Raw genomic sequence first — 13827 nt, 5'->3', positions numbered from 1 at the left:
ATTCATTTTGGATGAAAGGGATCAAAAACGGTGCTTGGAAATGGGAACTCACTGTCTTCATAAACAAGCTTCCCATTATTTTAAATAAAAACCTATTAAGCTTACTGTAAAGACTTCAGACTTCTCCTAAAACCACAGTTTTCTACCCAGGCCTATCTGGATCCTTTAAAGTTTTATCCTGTTCAATTGCTGACTTGATGTTTTAAATGACAGGTTTTTTATGATGTTCTGTGTAATAAAGACACTATATAATGTGTAACAGCAAATCTCCAGAGAGGTTTTTGGCAACGCCAACTTCTGCACTGGAAGAAAAGCATCTGGTGACTGTGTTTTTCTGCTAGTGATTTTTAGGACTAGCAACAAAAGGCTAGGATTTATTTCTTGTGAAAGGAAAGGATTCTTCCAGTTTCTCTCACATAGAAATAAACATTCTTTCACACAGAGAAGAAACTTTCTAGAACCCTCTTGAACTAATCAGGAATAGGAAAGATCTCTACACATCAGATCAATACTTTCTGTACTAAGAAATGAAAACTAACATTTAATGTACTTATTTGTATTTTACTTGTATTTTGATTTTATAAATTTCTGTAAAAAATGTTCAGTGGTATATAAATTTTCTAAATAAGTAAATAATAAAAAGTCCATGTGGACAATAAACAAACCTTCGCTCGTGCTGATCTCCTTTCCCATCGGCAGTGGAGAGGCGCTCAGACTCAGGGCTGTTCACACGACGGTATCTCAGAGAACGCCCTTGAGTAGTAGGGGAGTCTGGTACAGCTCGCACTGGGGAGCTTGGGCACACACCACTTTTCTGATCTTCTTCTGCCAAACATTGTGTCTGCAAAAGACAGCAAACCCCCAAAACAACATTACAGATCCAGCTAAGGCACTGTAGTGAGCGTGATGACAATCTCAGAAGCATCATTTGGAAGACTCAGGGCAATACAATCATGTTTATACTGTCTTGACTGCCCTTTTTTATGAAGATGACAAGTAGTAACAATTCAAAGGAATTATGAAGCTGACACTGAGCACCAAGACAGAATTGGAAGTTTATGATGGATTCTTCCTAACTTTAGCCCTGTTCAAATATTCACAAAATATTCATGGTGGTAGAACAGGAACATGACAATGCCCAGCACCCTCTTTGAGCACAATGCAGAGAAAGACTAGATTAGAGGGCACATGCTCTCACACGTCTCAGAGATGGTTCATATGTTATTTTCCTTAGGTTCCTCTTGCGTTGTCTATTCAAGTAAACGGCATAAGAGAAGGCAGTCATGAAGGATTGCAGCAGTTACTTCCACTATCCAATGCAGGCTGCTCAGAGGAAATAACTGTGATCTACCAGGAGTATCTCCTTTGACATTATGATCCGCGTGTGAGTACATACAGCAAAATTAAGTGGCAACTTTAGTTCATATCATTTTGTTGATGGTATCTCTTCTGTGAGCCACCATCTTTTGATTTATAGGAAGAAAAGCAGCACCCAGAAAGCTGGATTCCAAGTAGGTAGAGCAGTATTCGTAATTAGAGCTATATTAGGTAAAATACCAGTGTCTCTCAAGCTCCTGTATCATTGATTTTTACCGAAACCCAAAGCACTTCACTCATTAATTTCAAATCTTCTCACAGCTGCAAAACTCATGAAGGAAATAAATAGATAAAGCAAGGAATCCGAGTGAAATTGGAAGGCTAATGGATAGGGAGGACAATGTAAATAAATATTTGTTGTAACATGGTGTCCTTAATCACGGTTGAAAGCATAGATATAAACCTGGTCTATGTACCTATTTTTGATATGGAAATGTCTCAAAGAAATGCCAAGAAATATGATGTTTACATGTCAGGCAAGAAGAACCACTTCCTTTGGATGAATCTACAAATTCAAAATGTGGTGCTCTGTTTCTTGCAGAAAGCCTTTAAAAGGCCTCTACAATACAACAATTCTATCATTCTCTTTTCTTTTCTTTTTAAATAGTAAATTTTATTAGTATTTTCCACACAACAAAAAACCCCCCGAAAAATAACAATACACAAAACACAAAAACAAGCATATAAAAAGCAAATCCAAATCTTACAATTTAATAATATAAACACTAAAAAGGAAAACAAACATTGACTTCCACCAATCCCACAGCACCTCCTTTACCTCTCATTGTATCTTCATGTTTTCTTTATCATCTCTATCCTAACATCTAGATATCAATCCCTCTTTCTTATCCTTCCACTTCACAAGGTTATTCCAGACTCAGCCAGATTTCTGTCCTCAAACCTTGACTTTCGAGGTATTCATTTAGGCACTCCCATTCTTTTTTTACTTCACTTTTTTGTTTTTGTCTTATTATATCTGCCAATTTGGCTAATTCTAAATATTCTGAAAGCTTACATAACCATTCTCCCCTAGTGGGTAACTGATTCCTTTTCCAATACTCAGCCACCAGGATTCTTGCTGCAGACGTTGCGTATAAGAAAAATTTAGTTTTGTCTTTTGGAATATCGTCATTTAAAATTCATAAAAGGAATGCCTCTGGCCTTTTATTATATGATACAGTGGTGCCTCGCAAGACGAAATTAATTCGTTCCGCGAGTTGCTTCGTCTTGCGATTTTTTCGTTTTGCGGAGCGCGGATTCGCTGGGTATTAACGGCTTTAAGAAAAAGGAAGCAAACCCGCAAGACGTTTTCGTCTTGCGAAGCAAGCCCATAAGGAAAATCGTCTTGCGAAGCAACTCGAGAAATGAAAAACCCTTTCGTCTTGCGCGTTTTTCGTCTAGCGAGGCATTCGTCTTGTGAGGCACCACTGTATTCTTAGTAATTTCTTTATTTCTTCATGGATCATGCTCCAAAATTTCCCAATTTCGGGGCATGCCCACCACATATGGTAGAAGGTTCCTTTTCGTTTCTTACATCTCCAGCACTTATTATTATATATTTTATTCATTTTTGCCAGCTACCCTTTCCAATTCTTCCTGTTCCTTTACCCCCATATTTTTCGTTAATAATTTAGATTTTTCTTTATTTAAGTTGAAGCCCGATACTCCTCCGTACTCAGTCAGTTTCTGTAAGGCTCTTTTATCATTCTCTTTTCATTTGTAATGCTATATTTGTGACTGTGAATAATGTGAAGTTCTCAATTCTTAACAGAAACCAGCAGGAAAAAGAAACAGTGCCCATTCAAAAAGATCAAAGGACTTTACTTTGCTGATGCTGATCCTGAGCTTGTTGCGGTTCACATCCGTCTCTTCCCAAACCTCTCCTTCATTGAAGGCAGTGTTTGGAGCCTGGCCTAAGCTTTCCACTGGCCGGCCAGGCAAGATTGGGGGAGCATTTTCCTGGTCGCTCAGGTGCTCGCCTTGCAAAACATCCTCCGTGTTCTCACGAAGTAAATCTCCAGGAACTGGAGTGACATTAACCACACTAGAGGGGAGACATGCAACAGCATCAGATGAAAAGGTCCTGATAGCACAGTCAGCTTTCTATTAATTATCATCATCATCATCACTTTGATTTATATACTGTCCTTTATCAAAAGATCACAGTATACAACATTAAAACATATTTTACAGAGCATAATAAAAACATAAAACAAAGCATTAGTAATAGATATAATAATAATAAATAATCATAATAACACCCCCCCCCTTAACAGGCCATAGATTATTTAATGGATGATGGCCTGGGTAAAGAGGAATGTTTTTGCCTGGTGCCTAAAGTCATGTAATGATGGCACCAGGTAAGCCTCTCCGTGGAGAGCATTTCACAGATATGGAGCTACCACAAAAAAGGCCTGTTCTCATGTTGGCACCCTCCAAACCTCCCGGGGAGGGGCAACGTAGAGAAGGACCTTGGATGTCAAGCACAGGGTCCAGGTCAGTTCGTATAGGAAGCGGTGGTTCTTAAGGTATTGAGGTCCTAAGCCTTGTAATGTCACACAAGCTCCCAAATTGTGTAGGCTTGAAAGTGCCTTCTACAGCCCATTTGAAAAAGTGCTTTCTTCTTACAGAAGGGCATGAACAGTGCTGAAGAATGGAGGTGGCAAGAACCCAAGGTTTGGCCTGGAGGGCAGGTGGGGTTTTTCCTAGCTAGGCTTTCTCCATCTGCCTTATTTTACTGGCTTCAGAAACAGTATGGTACTGAGGCAGTGCCACAAAGACCCCACCAGAGAGCAAGCACTATCCTGGATAATGTGCTATCACACTGAGCATGTTGCAACAGTCTACCTTTATGAGATACAACAACCTGAGCAGAACATGATGTCACCAAATGCCACAGGAGTGATTGTACTAGGTATCTCATCAAGTGGCTATATTGTGATGTGGGAGGAGACAGTCCAAGATCACACTGTTTAAATGAATGGATTACTTGATATTCACATACATTCATGACATTATCAGAACTGTAATTCTGGGAATTCTTGCCATTGTAAAACGAACAGTATATAGGGTATACAATAAAAAATAATGTCCCTGAAGAATGACTGATTCCTCTTGTAAGATTCTGCAAATGTTGACAACACCAAGGGCTGTGAATGTGTCACTCACCCAAACATAGCTGCTGTCTGCCTTGTGTTCTGCTGAGGTGGAGTAGAGGTGCTTGTAGATAATAAAATATCCGTACCGGCTTTTTCCCAGTCAAAGGCCTCGTTCTCAGTAATACCTCTTTCTTTCATGCTGTTTTCAAACACAGTCATGATGAGCTAGAAGAAAAGCAAATTATAATAAGGTTCATATGTTCATCGACAGTCGGAAAGAACAGGAACACAGAAAGCCACCTTATACTAGACTTTTCCTTCAACTAGTCCAGTACTGTCTACTCTGACAGGCAGCAGAAATCTAGGGGTTCGGATCCTTGTACCTGAAGTTGTCAGGGACAGAACTTGAGATGGGAGCATTCTGTATGCAGAACAGGTATTCTACCACTGAGTTATGGCCTCTCCTCAAATAATCTTTTAAAAGAATTTCCTTATGCATTTTCTGATTTTCATCTGATGTAGAACAATATATAGCAACTGTCAGGGGTAACAGTCTTATGTAACTTTCACCAAATACTGTCAACCCTGGTTAAAGCTAGCCATCTCAGGGCACGTCTGAAAGGAAACATCTCCTGCTTAAAGGTTCTGCATTTGTGCACCAACCTGAAGTACTACTGTGAGCCAAGCAGACAATGCAGCTTGCACCGACATCCCTAAGATTCTTATCTTAAGCTTGGATTGCAGGGTGCTCTGAATGGGGAAAATCAACAAGAGAGGAAGGGAGGAGTACTCTCAGTCACAAAGAATCCCCAAGTGACAACAGCAGTAAGTATACAATTGGGCATAATCTGTGGTACAAAAGGTATTATTTGCTGTTTATAATAAAATCTACAACAACTTGCAAATGACCCATGTGTTCTGTTAATCTAGCTGCTGCACAGTTGCTGCACAATGGAGGCCAATCCACTAATCCATATAATACTGTTTTAGTCATGAGTATGAAAAATAATCTTAGAGTGATTTCAGAATCTGATGTCAGATCACAGGGACCAGCTATAGCAGGGAACTCAATCCATTTCAGCATTTGAATATCCTGGGAGAAAGCCCTTTAAGCCATTGGCTAATGTGTGCAAGCATTTTCTTTTCTATACATCATAGATGGGGGTGGCTGGGACATTTGGCCCTCCAGATGTCACTGAACTACAGCTCCGGTCAGCCCCAAAAAGCACGGCCAATGGTTGCAATGCTGACCTATAGCTGATCAACTTCTGGAGGGCCAAAAGTTCCCCACACCTACGATAGATAGTGAAAAACAGTCTAGATATATAGGTGTAAGAATTCATTTGTTACTATCAAAGGTGTTGCACACACAACTCATAAAATATACTGTAAATCATTCTATTAATCCATTTGTACATTCCTCAAATCATGTTTTAGCAAACAAACCAGATTTGAATCATCCTAATTAGCTGTTTGTGGGGATGGCTGGATACCATCTCGAAAAGTATTATTGTAGGACTTAATACTCCTTTGAAACAAAACAAATGGACAAAATCTACAGTTTCGGAATAACTGCAATATTAAAGGTAAAGGTAAAGGTACCCCTGCCCTTACGGGCCAGTCGTGTCCGACTCTAGGGTTGTGCGCCCATCTCACTTAAGAGGCCGGGGGCCAGCGCTGTCCGGAGACACTTCCGGGTCACATGGCCAGTGTGACGAACCTGCTCTGGCGAGCCAGCACCAGCGCAGCATACGGAAATGCCGTTTACCTTCCCGCTATCTACTTGCACTTAGGGGTGCTTTCGAACTGCTAGGTGGGCAGGAGCTGGGACTGAACGATGGGAGCTCACCCCGCCGCGGGGATTCGAACCGCCAACCACGCGATCGGCAAGCCCTAGGCGCTGAGGTTTTACCCACAGCGCCACCCACGTCCCTACTGCAATCTTAGGAAGGGACAAATATGCTGCTTCCATTTGGATCATATTTTGAAGGCATGGGAAATTGTCAATGGACAATTAGGGATCTCCCAAGCATTCCAGCTAGCTCTTCCCACATAAACAACATTCCCAACACATTTGGGAAATATGATTTTATTTGTTTGAAGATGAAAAGTTATTATAGGTCTCAGAGGTTTTTACCTGATAATCTGGTTTAGTAAAGTAATCCAGATTTGCAATGTGATCCAGAAAAAGGTGGAACTCGGAAGGCATATGTTTTAGCAGCATTCGATGTTCATATTTCTCTTTAATCATACCAACTTGCTCCTGCAAAGAAAAAATACCATCACACAACATTACACTACACATAACATGAAACTTCAGGCAGATAAAATGACCAAGAAAATGGAGGGCCTTATTCAGTCACTGACTGAGTTCTCTACCTTATCTTTTATCTTGCGCCACGGAAGCTGACCAACTGCAAACTCCACCAGCATGTAAAAAAGGGACCACAGGTCATCATGTCGACCCATCTCCTGGAGAAAAATGAAAGTACAAAAATTAAGCTGCTGATAGTGTCTTCAACTTTACGACAGAGCAGTTGACTGCTGCCCTATGATTCAGTTGATGATAAATCCACTGCACATACAATTAACAGCAGGCTCACAGAATGTAATGAAAATGATGTATAGGTGGTATTTAACACTGGTGAAACTGGCCAAAATGTAAAGGATGAGGAACAATGTTGGAAGTGTGGAGAGAAAAATGGAGATTTTTATCATACAATATATGGTGGGAATGTGATAAAGTAAAAGTATTTTGGGAATTGGTTTACAATGAACTAAAAAAAATGTTTAGATATACCGTATTTTTCGCTCTATAACACGCACCCGACCATAACACGCACATAGTTTTTAGAGGAGGAAAATCCGTAGGCATGCCACCCGTAGGCATTTCCTCCATAACACGCACAGACATTTCCCCTTACTTTCTAGGAGGAAAAAAGTGAGTGTTATGGTGCAAAAAATACGGTACCTTCCCCAAAAAACCTGAGGCTTTTTTGCTGGGTTTGATGGGAGAAGAAATCTCAAAGATAGACTAAAGACTATTTATGTACGCCACAACAGCGACAAAAACTTTATTAGGACGAAGATGGAAATTGCAGGAACTACCAATGATTGAGGAGTGGCAGACAAAGATGATGGACTTTGCGGAACTGGCCAAGCTGACAGGCAGGATCCGAAACGAAGACGACCAAAAGTTTCAAAGAGATTGGAGTACAGTGGTACCTCTGGTTACGTACTTAATTTGTTCCGGAGGTCCGTTCTTAACCTGAAACTGTTCTTAACCTGAAGCACCATTTTAGCTAATGGGGCTTCCCGCTGCATCACCGGAGCACGATTTCTGTTCTCATCCTGAAGCAAAGTTCTTAACCTGAGGTACTATTTCAGGGTTAGCGGAGTCTGTAACCTGAAGCGTATGTAACCTGAAGCATATGTAACCCGAGGTACCACTGTAAATTTATTGGGTATATGAATAATTATTGTAAAAATGTGAAGACACTAGTGGGATTGATATAAATTCTGCAACGAAAAAACTGTAACTCTCAAAACTTTATAGACCATTGAGACAGAGTTGATCATAAGGATATAAAGGTCTGAAGTAGAGGATATAAAGTGTGACACAAAGATTTGAAAATTAAAAACTGGTTGAAGGGATGGAGGGAAGTCACGAGCTCAGTAGAGCAAAGAATTTATTTGTTTTGTTATTGGTATGCTGAAATATTGTGTTAAAAAAGAAATTAATAAAAAATAATTTTTTTTTAAAAAGAGCAGGCTCTCACAAGGTTAAAGATCTAGAGTAATGGTTTTCAAACCTTCTATCTCTGGGTAACTTTTTCTACATTGCGTTCTCTGTTGAGGAATTCCTGTATATCAATCATGGAATCTCTTTACAAGAGGCTTCAGCAAAATTTGAATTACAGGGGCCCAAAGAGGCTGAGCCCAAAGAGTTTTTTTTTTTTTGAAGGCCACATGATATGACTAAAATTGGGAAGAGTTGAAGGGTGAGATTTATGGATTTCACTAAGTTCTCTCTACCTATTTCTGCATTGCCTTGTAGCTTAGCATGTGGTCTACCTGCAGGCTGGACCCAAGAGTTTGCCCTAAAAAACACCAAAAATTAACTTTTACATTTATTGAACTGCCCACTATTGTCTGCGGTCTAATCCATCACTGGCCCCTCGAAGGCTGCATAGAAAGGACTGAAGCCCTCAGGCTGAATATTCACCCCTGGAGCCGTCATTTCAAAAATAAACTAAAAGCAATTTAATCATGTTCAGTGACAAATTTTGGAGGTCTTTGGCGACAGAGAAAAGATTTTGCAAGGTTGGATACAGTGTGTGGGCTAACTATCCCTTCTGAGCAGCAATCACTATGAAGATGAACTCTATACTATCTTTAGTGCCGTACTGTATATTACCCTGTGAACCTTAGAGTTAAAAGGCATTTTAGAAATATAATGCAGAATAAAGCACCACTAATAATAACAATGTTCTGTATTTCTGAATCTCTCTTCCCCTGTTCCACAAACAGGTGATGTCACAATGTCAGAACTACTTCTTACAACATAGATTCAGACACATTGCCTGAAACAATTGTCTTCCATCAGGATTTTCCACTTCGTAGATGAAGGATGACTTCCTCTCCTCATGCCCATCAAAAGATAAACTATAAATTGGGGGCATTGCAGAGCAACTAAGATATTATTGCTCTGAGCAAAAGGGAAGATGAAATTGCTGAGCAGAGATATGAACATCATTTCACTGTGTAGCAGTACTGTCCTTAGTACGAAATATCATCTCTTTTACATATTTCAATGCGTAGCTTATTGAGTGCAAATGTAGCACAGTGACTAAAAGCTTGCTACAGCCATGAATGCACTAGGTAACCCTAGGGCAAGCTATTCTATCTCAGTCTGCATTCTCCCCTTCTGAAATGTGGGGATAATCTGAAATACCCTGAACATTCAAATAGCACTATAAAAAGTTGACAGTTCTTGGCAGAGCTTAACAAACAAGGTAATGCTATTGTAGATACCTGAGAGTAGGATGGATTTTCTTTCAGACAAGGAATCATTAAAAAATTAGGAAGTGTGAAACGGATGGCTCGGGCAACCAATTTTGGGTGGTATGAAAGAGCAGTATTTTTATATTTATTGTATTGCATATTACTGTTTTTTTACTGCCAGGGAGAGGTGCCAGTGATATTTTCTGCCTCAAGTGCTAAGCTAACTTGGCTAGTCTTGGGTACCATGCACCTTGATTTGGGGGGAGGGCAGGGTACCATTTGCTATTTTGTCTCAGCTACAACAGCTAACAAATGATACTGACCTGGTATTTAACTATATTCCACACAGGAATCAGCAATACTACTACTATTCCAAACTATGTATGATAAATGGTTTATCCATGACTAATAATAATAATAATAATTTATTATTTATACCCTGCCCATCTGGCTGGGCTTCCCAAGCCACTCTGGGCGGCTTCCAGCAAAATATTAAAATACAGTAGTCTGTCAAACATTAAAAGCTTCCCTAAACAGGGCTGCCTTCAGATGTCTTCTAAAAGTCTGATAGTTGTTGTTCTCTTGGACATCTGGTGGGAGGGCGTTCCACAGGGCGGGTGCCACTACCAAGAAGACCCTCTGCCTGGTTCCCTGTAACTTGGCTTCTCACAGTGAGAGAACCACCAGAAGGCCCTTGGCACTGGACGTCAGTGTCTGGGCAGAATGATGGGGGTGGAGACACTCCTTCAGATATACTGGACCGAGGCTGTTTAGGGCTTTAAAGGTCAGCACCAACACTTTGAATTGTGTTCAGAAATGTACTGGGAACCAATGTAGGTCTTTCAAGACCGGTGTTATGTGGTCTTGACAGCCACTCCTAGTCACCAGTCTAGCTGCCGCATTCTGGATTAGTTGTAGTTTCTTGGTCACCTTCAAAGGTAGCCCCACATAGAGCACATTGCAGTAGTCCAAGCGAGAGATAACCAGAGCATGCACCACTCTGGCGAGACAGTCTGCAGGCAGCTAGGGTCTCAGCCTGCGTACCAGATGGAGCTGGTAAACAGCTGCCCTGGACACAGAATTGACCTGCGCCTCCATGGACAGCTGCGAGTCCAAAATGACTCCCAGGCTGCGCACCTGGTCCTTCAGGGGCGCAGTTACCCCATTCAGGACCAGGGAGTCCTCCACACCTGCCCGCCTCCTGTCCCCCAAAAACAGTACTTCTGTCTTGTCAGGATTCAACCTCAATCTGTTAGCCGCCATCCAACCTTCAACCGCCTCCAGACACTCACACAGGACCTTCACCGCCTTCACTGGTTCTGATTTGAAAGAGAGGTAGAGCTGGGTATCATCCGCGTATTGATGAACACCCAGCCTAAACCTTCTGATGATCTCTCTCAGCGGCCGCATGTAGATGTTGCAAAGCATGGGGGAGAGGACAGAACCCTGAGGCACCCCACAAGTGAGAACCCAAGGGTATGAACACTCATCCCCCCCACCTCTTTCTGAACACGGCCCAGGAGGGAGGAGCGGAACCACTGTATAACAGTGCCCCCAGCTCCCAGCCCCTCTAGGCATTCCAGAAGGATGTTATGGTTGATGGTATCAAAAGCCGCTGAGATACAGCACACATAGTAGTGCTATGAGTTTGCAGACACCTTGTCTTCCAAAATGGCTCCGGCTTTTGCACTACCTGGCAGAATACTGAACAGGGAATTCTCCCACCTCCCCAAAAAGAAATACTCACTCTGTTTTTATGAGCATTCACTGAAGCATAGCGGACTGTTCCCCGGAAACCAGCAACATTACGAGGCTAATGGGAAAGATAATGAAAAATTAAATTTAAACATCAAACTTAAGAATTAGCAGAGCTGTTAATGTTTTATTTATCACTCAGGGCCATAAACCACTTTAATTACATTTGTTAACTTGAACTGATGCCCTAGGTAGGCATTTTGGTTAGACATTAAAAGTTGCTCATTGATTAAACCCCTCAGGAACAGTTAAAACATGACAGTGGAAAAGCCACTTGTACATCACAGTGCTTACAAGAGATCTAATTACAGTTTGTTTGTTTGTTTGTTTGTTTGTTTGTTTGTTTGTTTGTTTAAAAAATCTTCTGCTAAGGATAAGCCCTCCCTAAAAGAAAATACTTCCACCTTGAGTGGACAGAGCCCAACCTCATCTCTGTAGAAAACCAAAAACCAATGGTTTCAAGTCAATTAAACTTCAGAGCAAGTGAGAAGTCCAAAATGGTTTCTATAATCCTTTAAGTGACTACAGAAAATGAACATTACAGCCTCATCTTCCCTTTAATAAAACCCATCATTATAGTTGCAAACACAGGATGCTTCTGTCAACTGTTCCAATTAATTACCTTAATTCACATTGGCTTGGTTCACACAAAACAATAAGCCATGGTTTAGTAAACTATTGTTTATTAAACAATGGTTTGTTTCATCATCAACTCTACCCAGCAGATCTGAAGCAATAGCTTGTTGGCTTATTTAAATAATAATAATTGTGGCTTGGCATAATGTGCTAACAAGACACCCTTACTGAGTTATAAAAATATTTATATATTGCCATGTCATAAAAATATATCAAACCATATAAAAGTTAAAAATATACATCAATTAAACAATTATGGATTCTTAATTACCTGACTGGCCTGGCAGAATAGAAAAGTTTTAAGCAGGCATTTAAAAAGTTGGCACAGAACCATGGTTCTTAACCGTGGTTTGTTTGGCCATCCCACCCCAGACCCTCAACTAAAAATAAAACATGAGGCAATAGCAACTATAAAACATGGTCAAACTATGGAGAAAAAAGCCTTGGTTTGTTTGATTATCTGTGGGATAATTCATAGTTAACTTGTGGTTTGTTAAACAAACCTTGGCTTATAGTTACATTTGAACCAGGTCATTGTCAGGATCCTGCTGGTTGCCAATAAGCACTGGTTCCCCAGTGCACTGACTCATATCCCAGCTGTTATAAACTCCATTGTAACTCCTCACCAAACTAGGAGGATAGGGGTTCTGAATAGCCTATTTGAAATGGTAACCTCCCCCTTCCCACCATTAAGCATTATCACAAGAAGTATTTTCCAGATAAATAAATTTCATAATTCAGGCTCAACTACTAAGCAAACTAAGCAAAAAAGGAAGTATTTTGCCCCCATTGTGGTTGAGAACAAAGCAGCATGTGCCAAGGAAAGAACAATACAGATATTTTGTCATAACAGTTGAACCATCCCTTGCTGTTATGGTTAGGATTCCACCACTAAAAAAGCTTGGATTTCATGATGTCTACTTCAGAATGAAGTAATCTTAATGGCTATAAACAGGAATTGTCATATTCTGTTCTCCCATAAGTAGTAAGTACAACTCAAGTACAACAATGGGGGAGGCTGCCGTTAAGTTCCAAGTAATGCCCATCCAGGACAGTCCTGAGCCACTGCAATCTCAGAAAGACCCAGCACTTCAGCCCTATTGAGGTGCTCTCATCCCATATGTAATTAGGAAAAATGGGGGTGACAGTTCTGCCACCACCCTCTCACCCTCTGTGAGCTGAAAGGAAGCAGGGAGGCTTTTCTGCCATAGTAAGTTCCTTGTGCAAGTTAGAACCCGTGTTTGTTCCAGGATTCTGAATATTTTCAGGGAGCCTACAAGAACAGAACAGGCTCCCTGGTGCATGTGTTTGGTGGTTAACTTATGAAGGGTGACAAAGATAGCAATGGTGTTGGTGGAGTTAGCATGTGTGGCCTACACAGAGACATGCAATTCTCATTGTATGGGAGATCAGAACACCTGAATAGGACTTTTTTTGAACTCAGAATGCAGAAGACTCTTGGCCTGTACATCAAGAGTTGAGACATGTCCCAGTCCTGAAAAGCAAAAGAGTATATACCATCAAAAGGCAAAGCAAAAACAAAAGGAGAACTCAGAACTCTAATAATAATTAAAACAAGCAAGCACAAAATAAAAGGGGGTGGGGGGAAACCAAGAAGCATCATGATGGCTCACTCACAACTCATGGCTGAGATGGTTACAAGCAGCGGATGGGAAGCCAACGCATCAAACACAGTCTCAAAAAAGGAGCCCAAAAGAACTGTAAAACAAAGAGAAACCCAAAGAAAACCATGACAATAAAAATGCAAAATGGAGAGAAATAAAAACAGAAATGAATTTGAAATCAGGTCAACAATTTCACCATTATTATTATTATTATTATTATTATTATTATTATTATTAAATAATTATTCTTATTTCCCTTCTCTTGCAACATGTGCCTTGGCTTCACTGCTTAAATTATCTAAAACTGGTCACTTTGCAGATACTTTATGCCT

General features: G+C 40.6%; 1 protein-coding gene across 1 annotated transcript in view; it reads right to left on the bottom strand.

Annotated features, from left to right (window-relative positions):
* TTBK1 (tau tubulin kinase 1) overlaps nt 1–13827 on the bottom strand; it is an 88274-nt gene that overhangs the window by 32565 nt on the left and 41882 nt on the right. The window contains exons 6-11 of the mRNA XM_081904583.1: nt 11227–11292; nt 6855–6947; nt 6613–6738; nt 4546–4700; nt 3202–3421; nt 666–841 (exon numbers count right to left, since the gene is read on the bottom strand). Of these exons, the coding sequence (XP_081760709.1) occupies nt 666–841; nt 3202–3421; nt 4546–4700; nt 6613–6738; nt 6855–6947; nt 11227–11292 (836 nt within the window). The remainder of the gene's footprint in view (nt 1–665; nt 842–3201; nt 3422–4545; nt 4701–6612; nt 6739–6854; nt 6948–11226; nt 11293–13827) is intronic.

The sequence above is a fragment of the Podarcis melisellensis genome (genome assembly GCF_964234715.1).
Source record: "Podarcis melisellensis genome assembly, chromosome: 3".
Taxonomy (NCBI): Eukaryota; Metazoa; Chordata; class Lepidosauria; order Squamata; family Lacertidae; genus Podarcis; species Podarcis melisellensis.
This window is presented reverse-complemented; position numbering and strand designations above follow the sequence as displayed.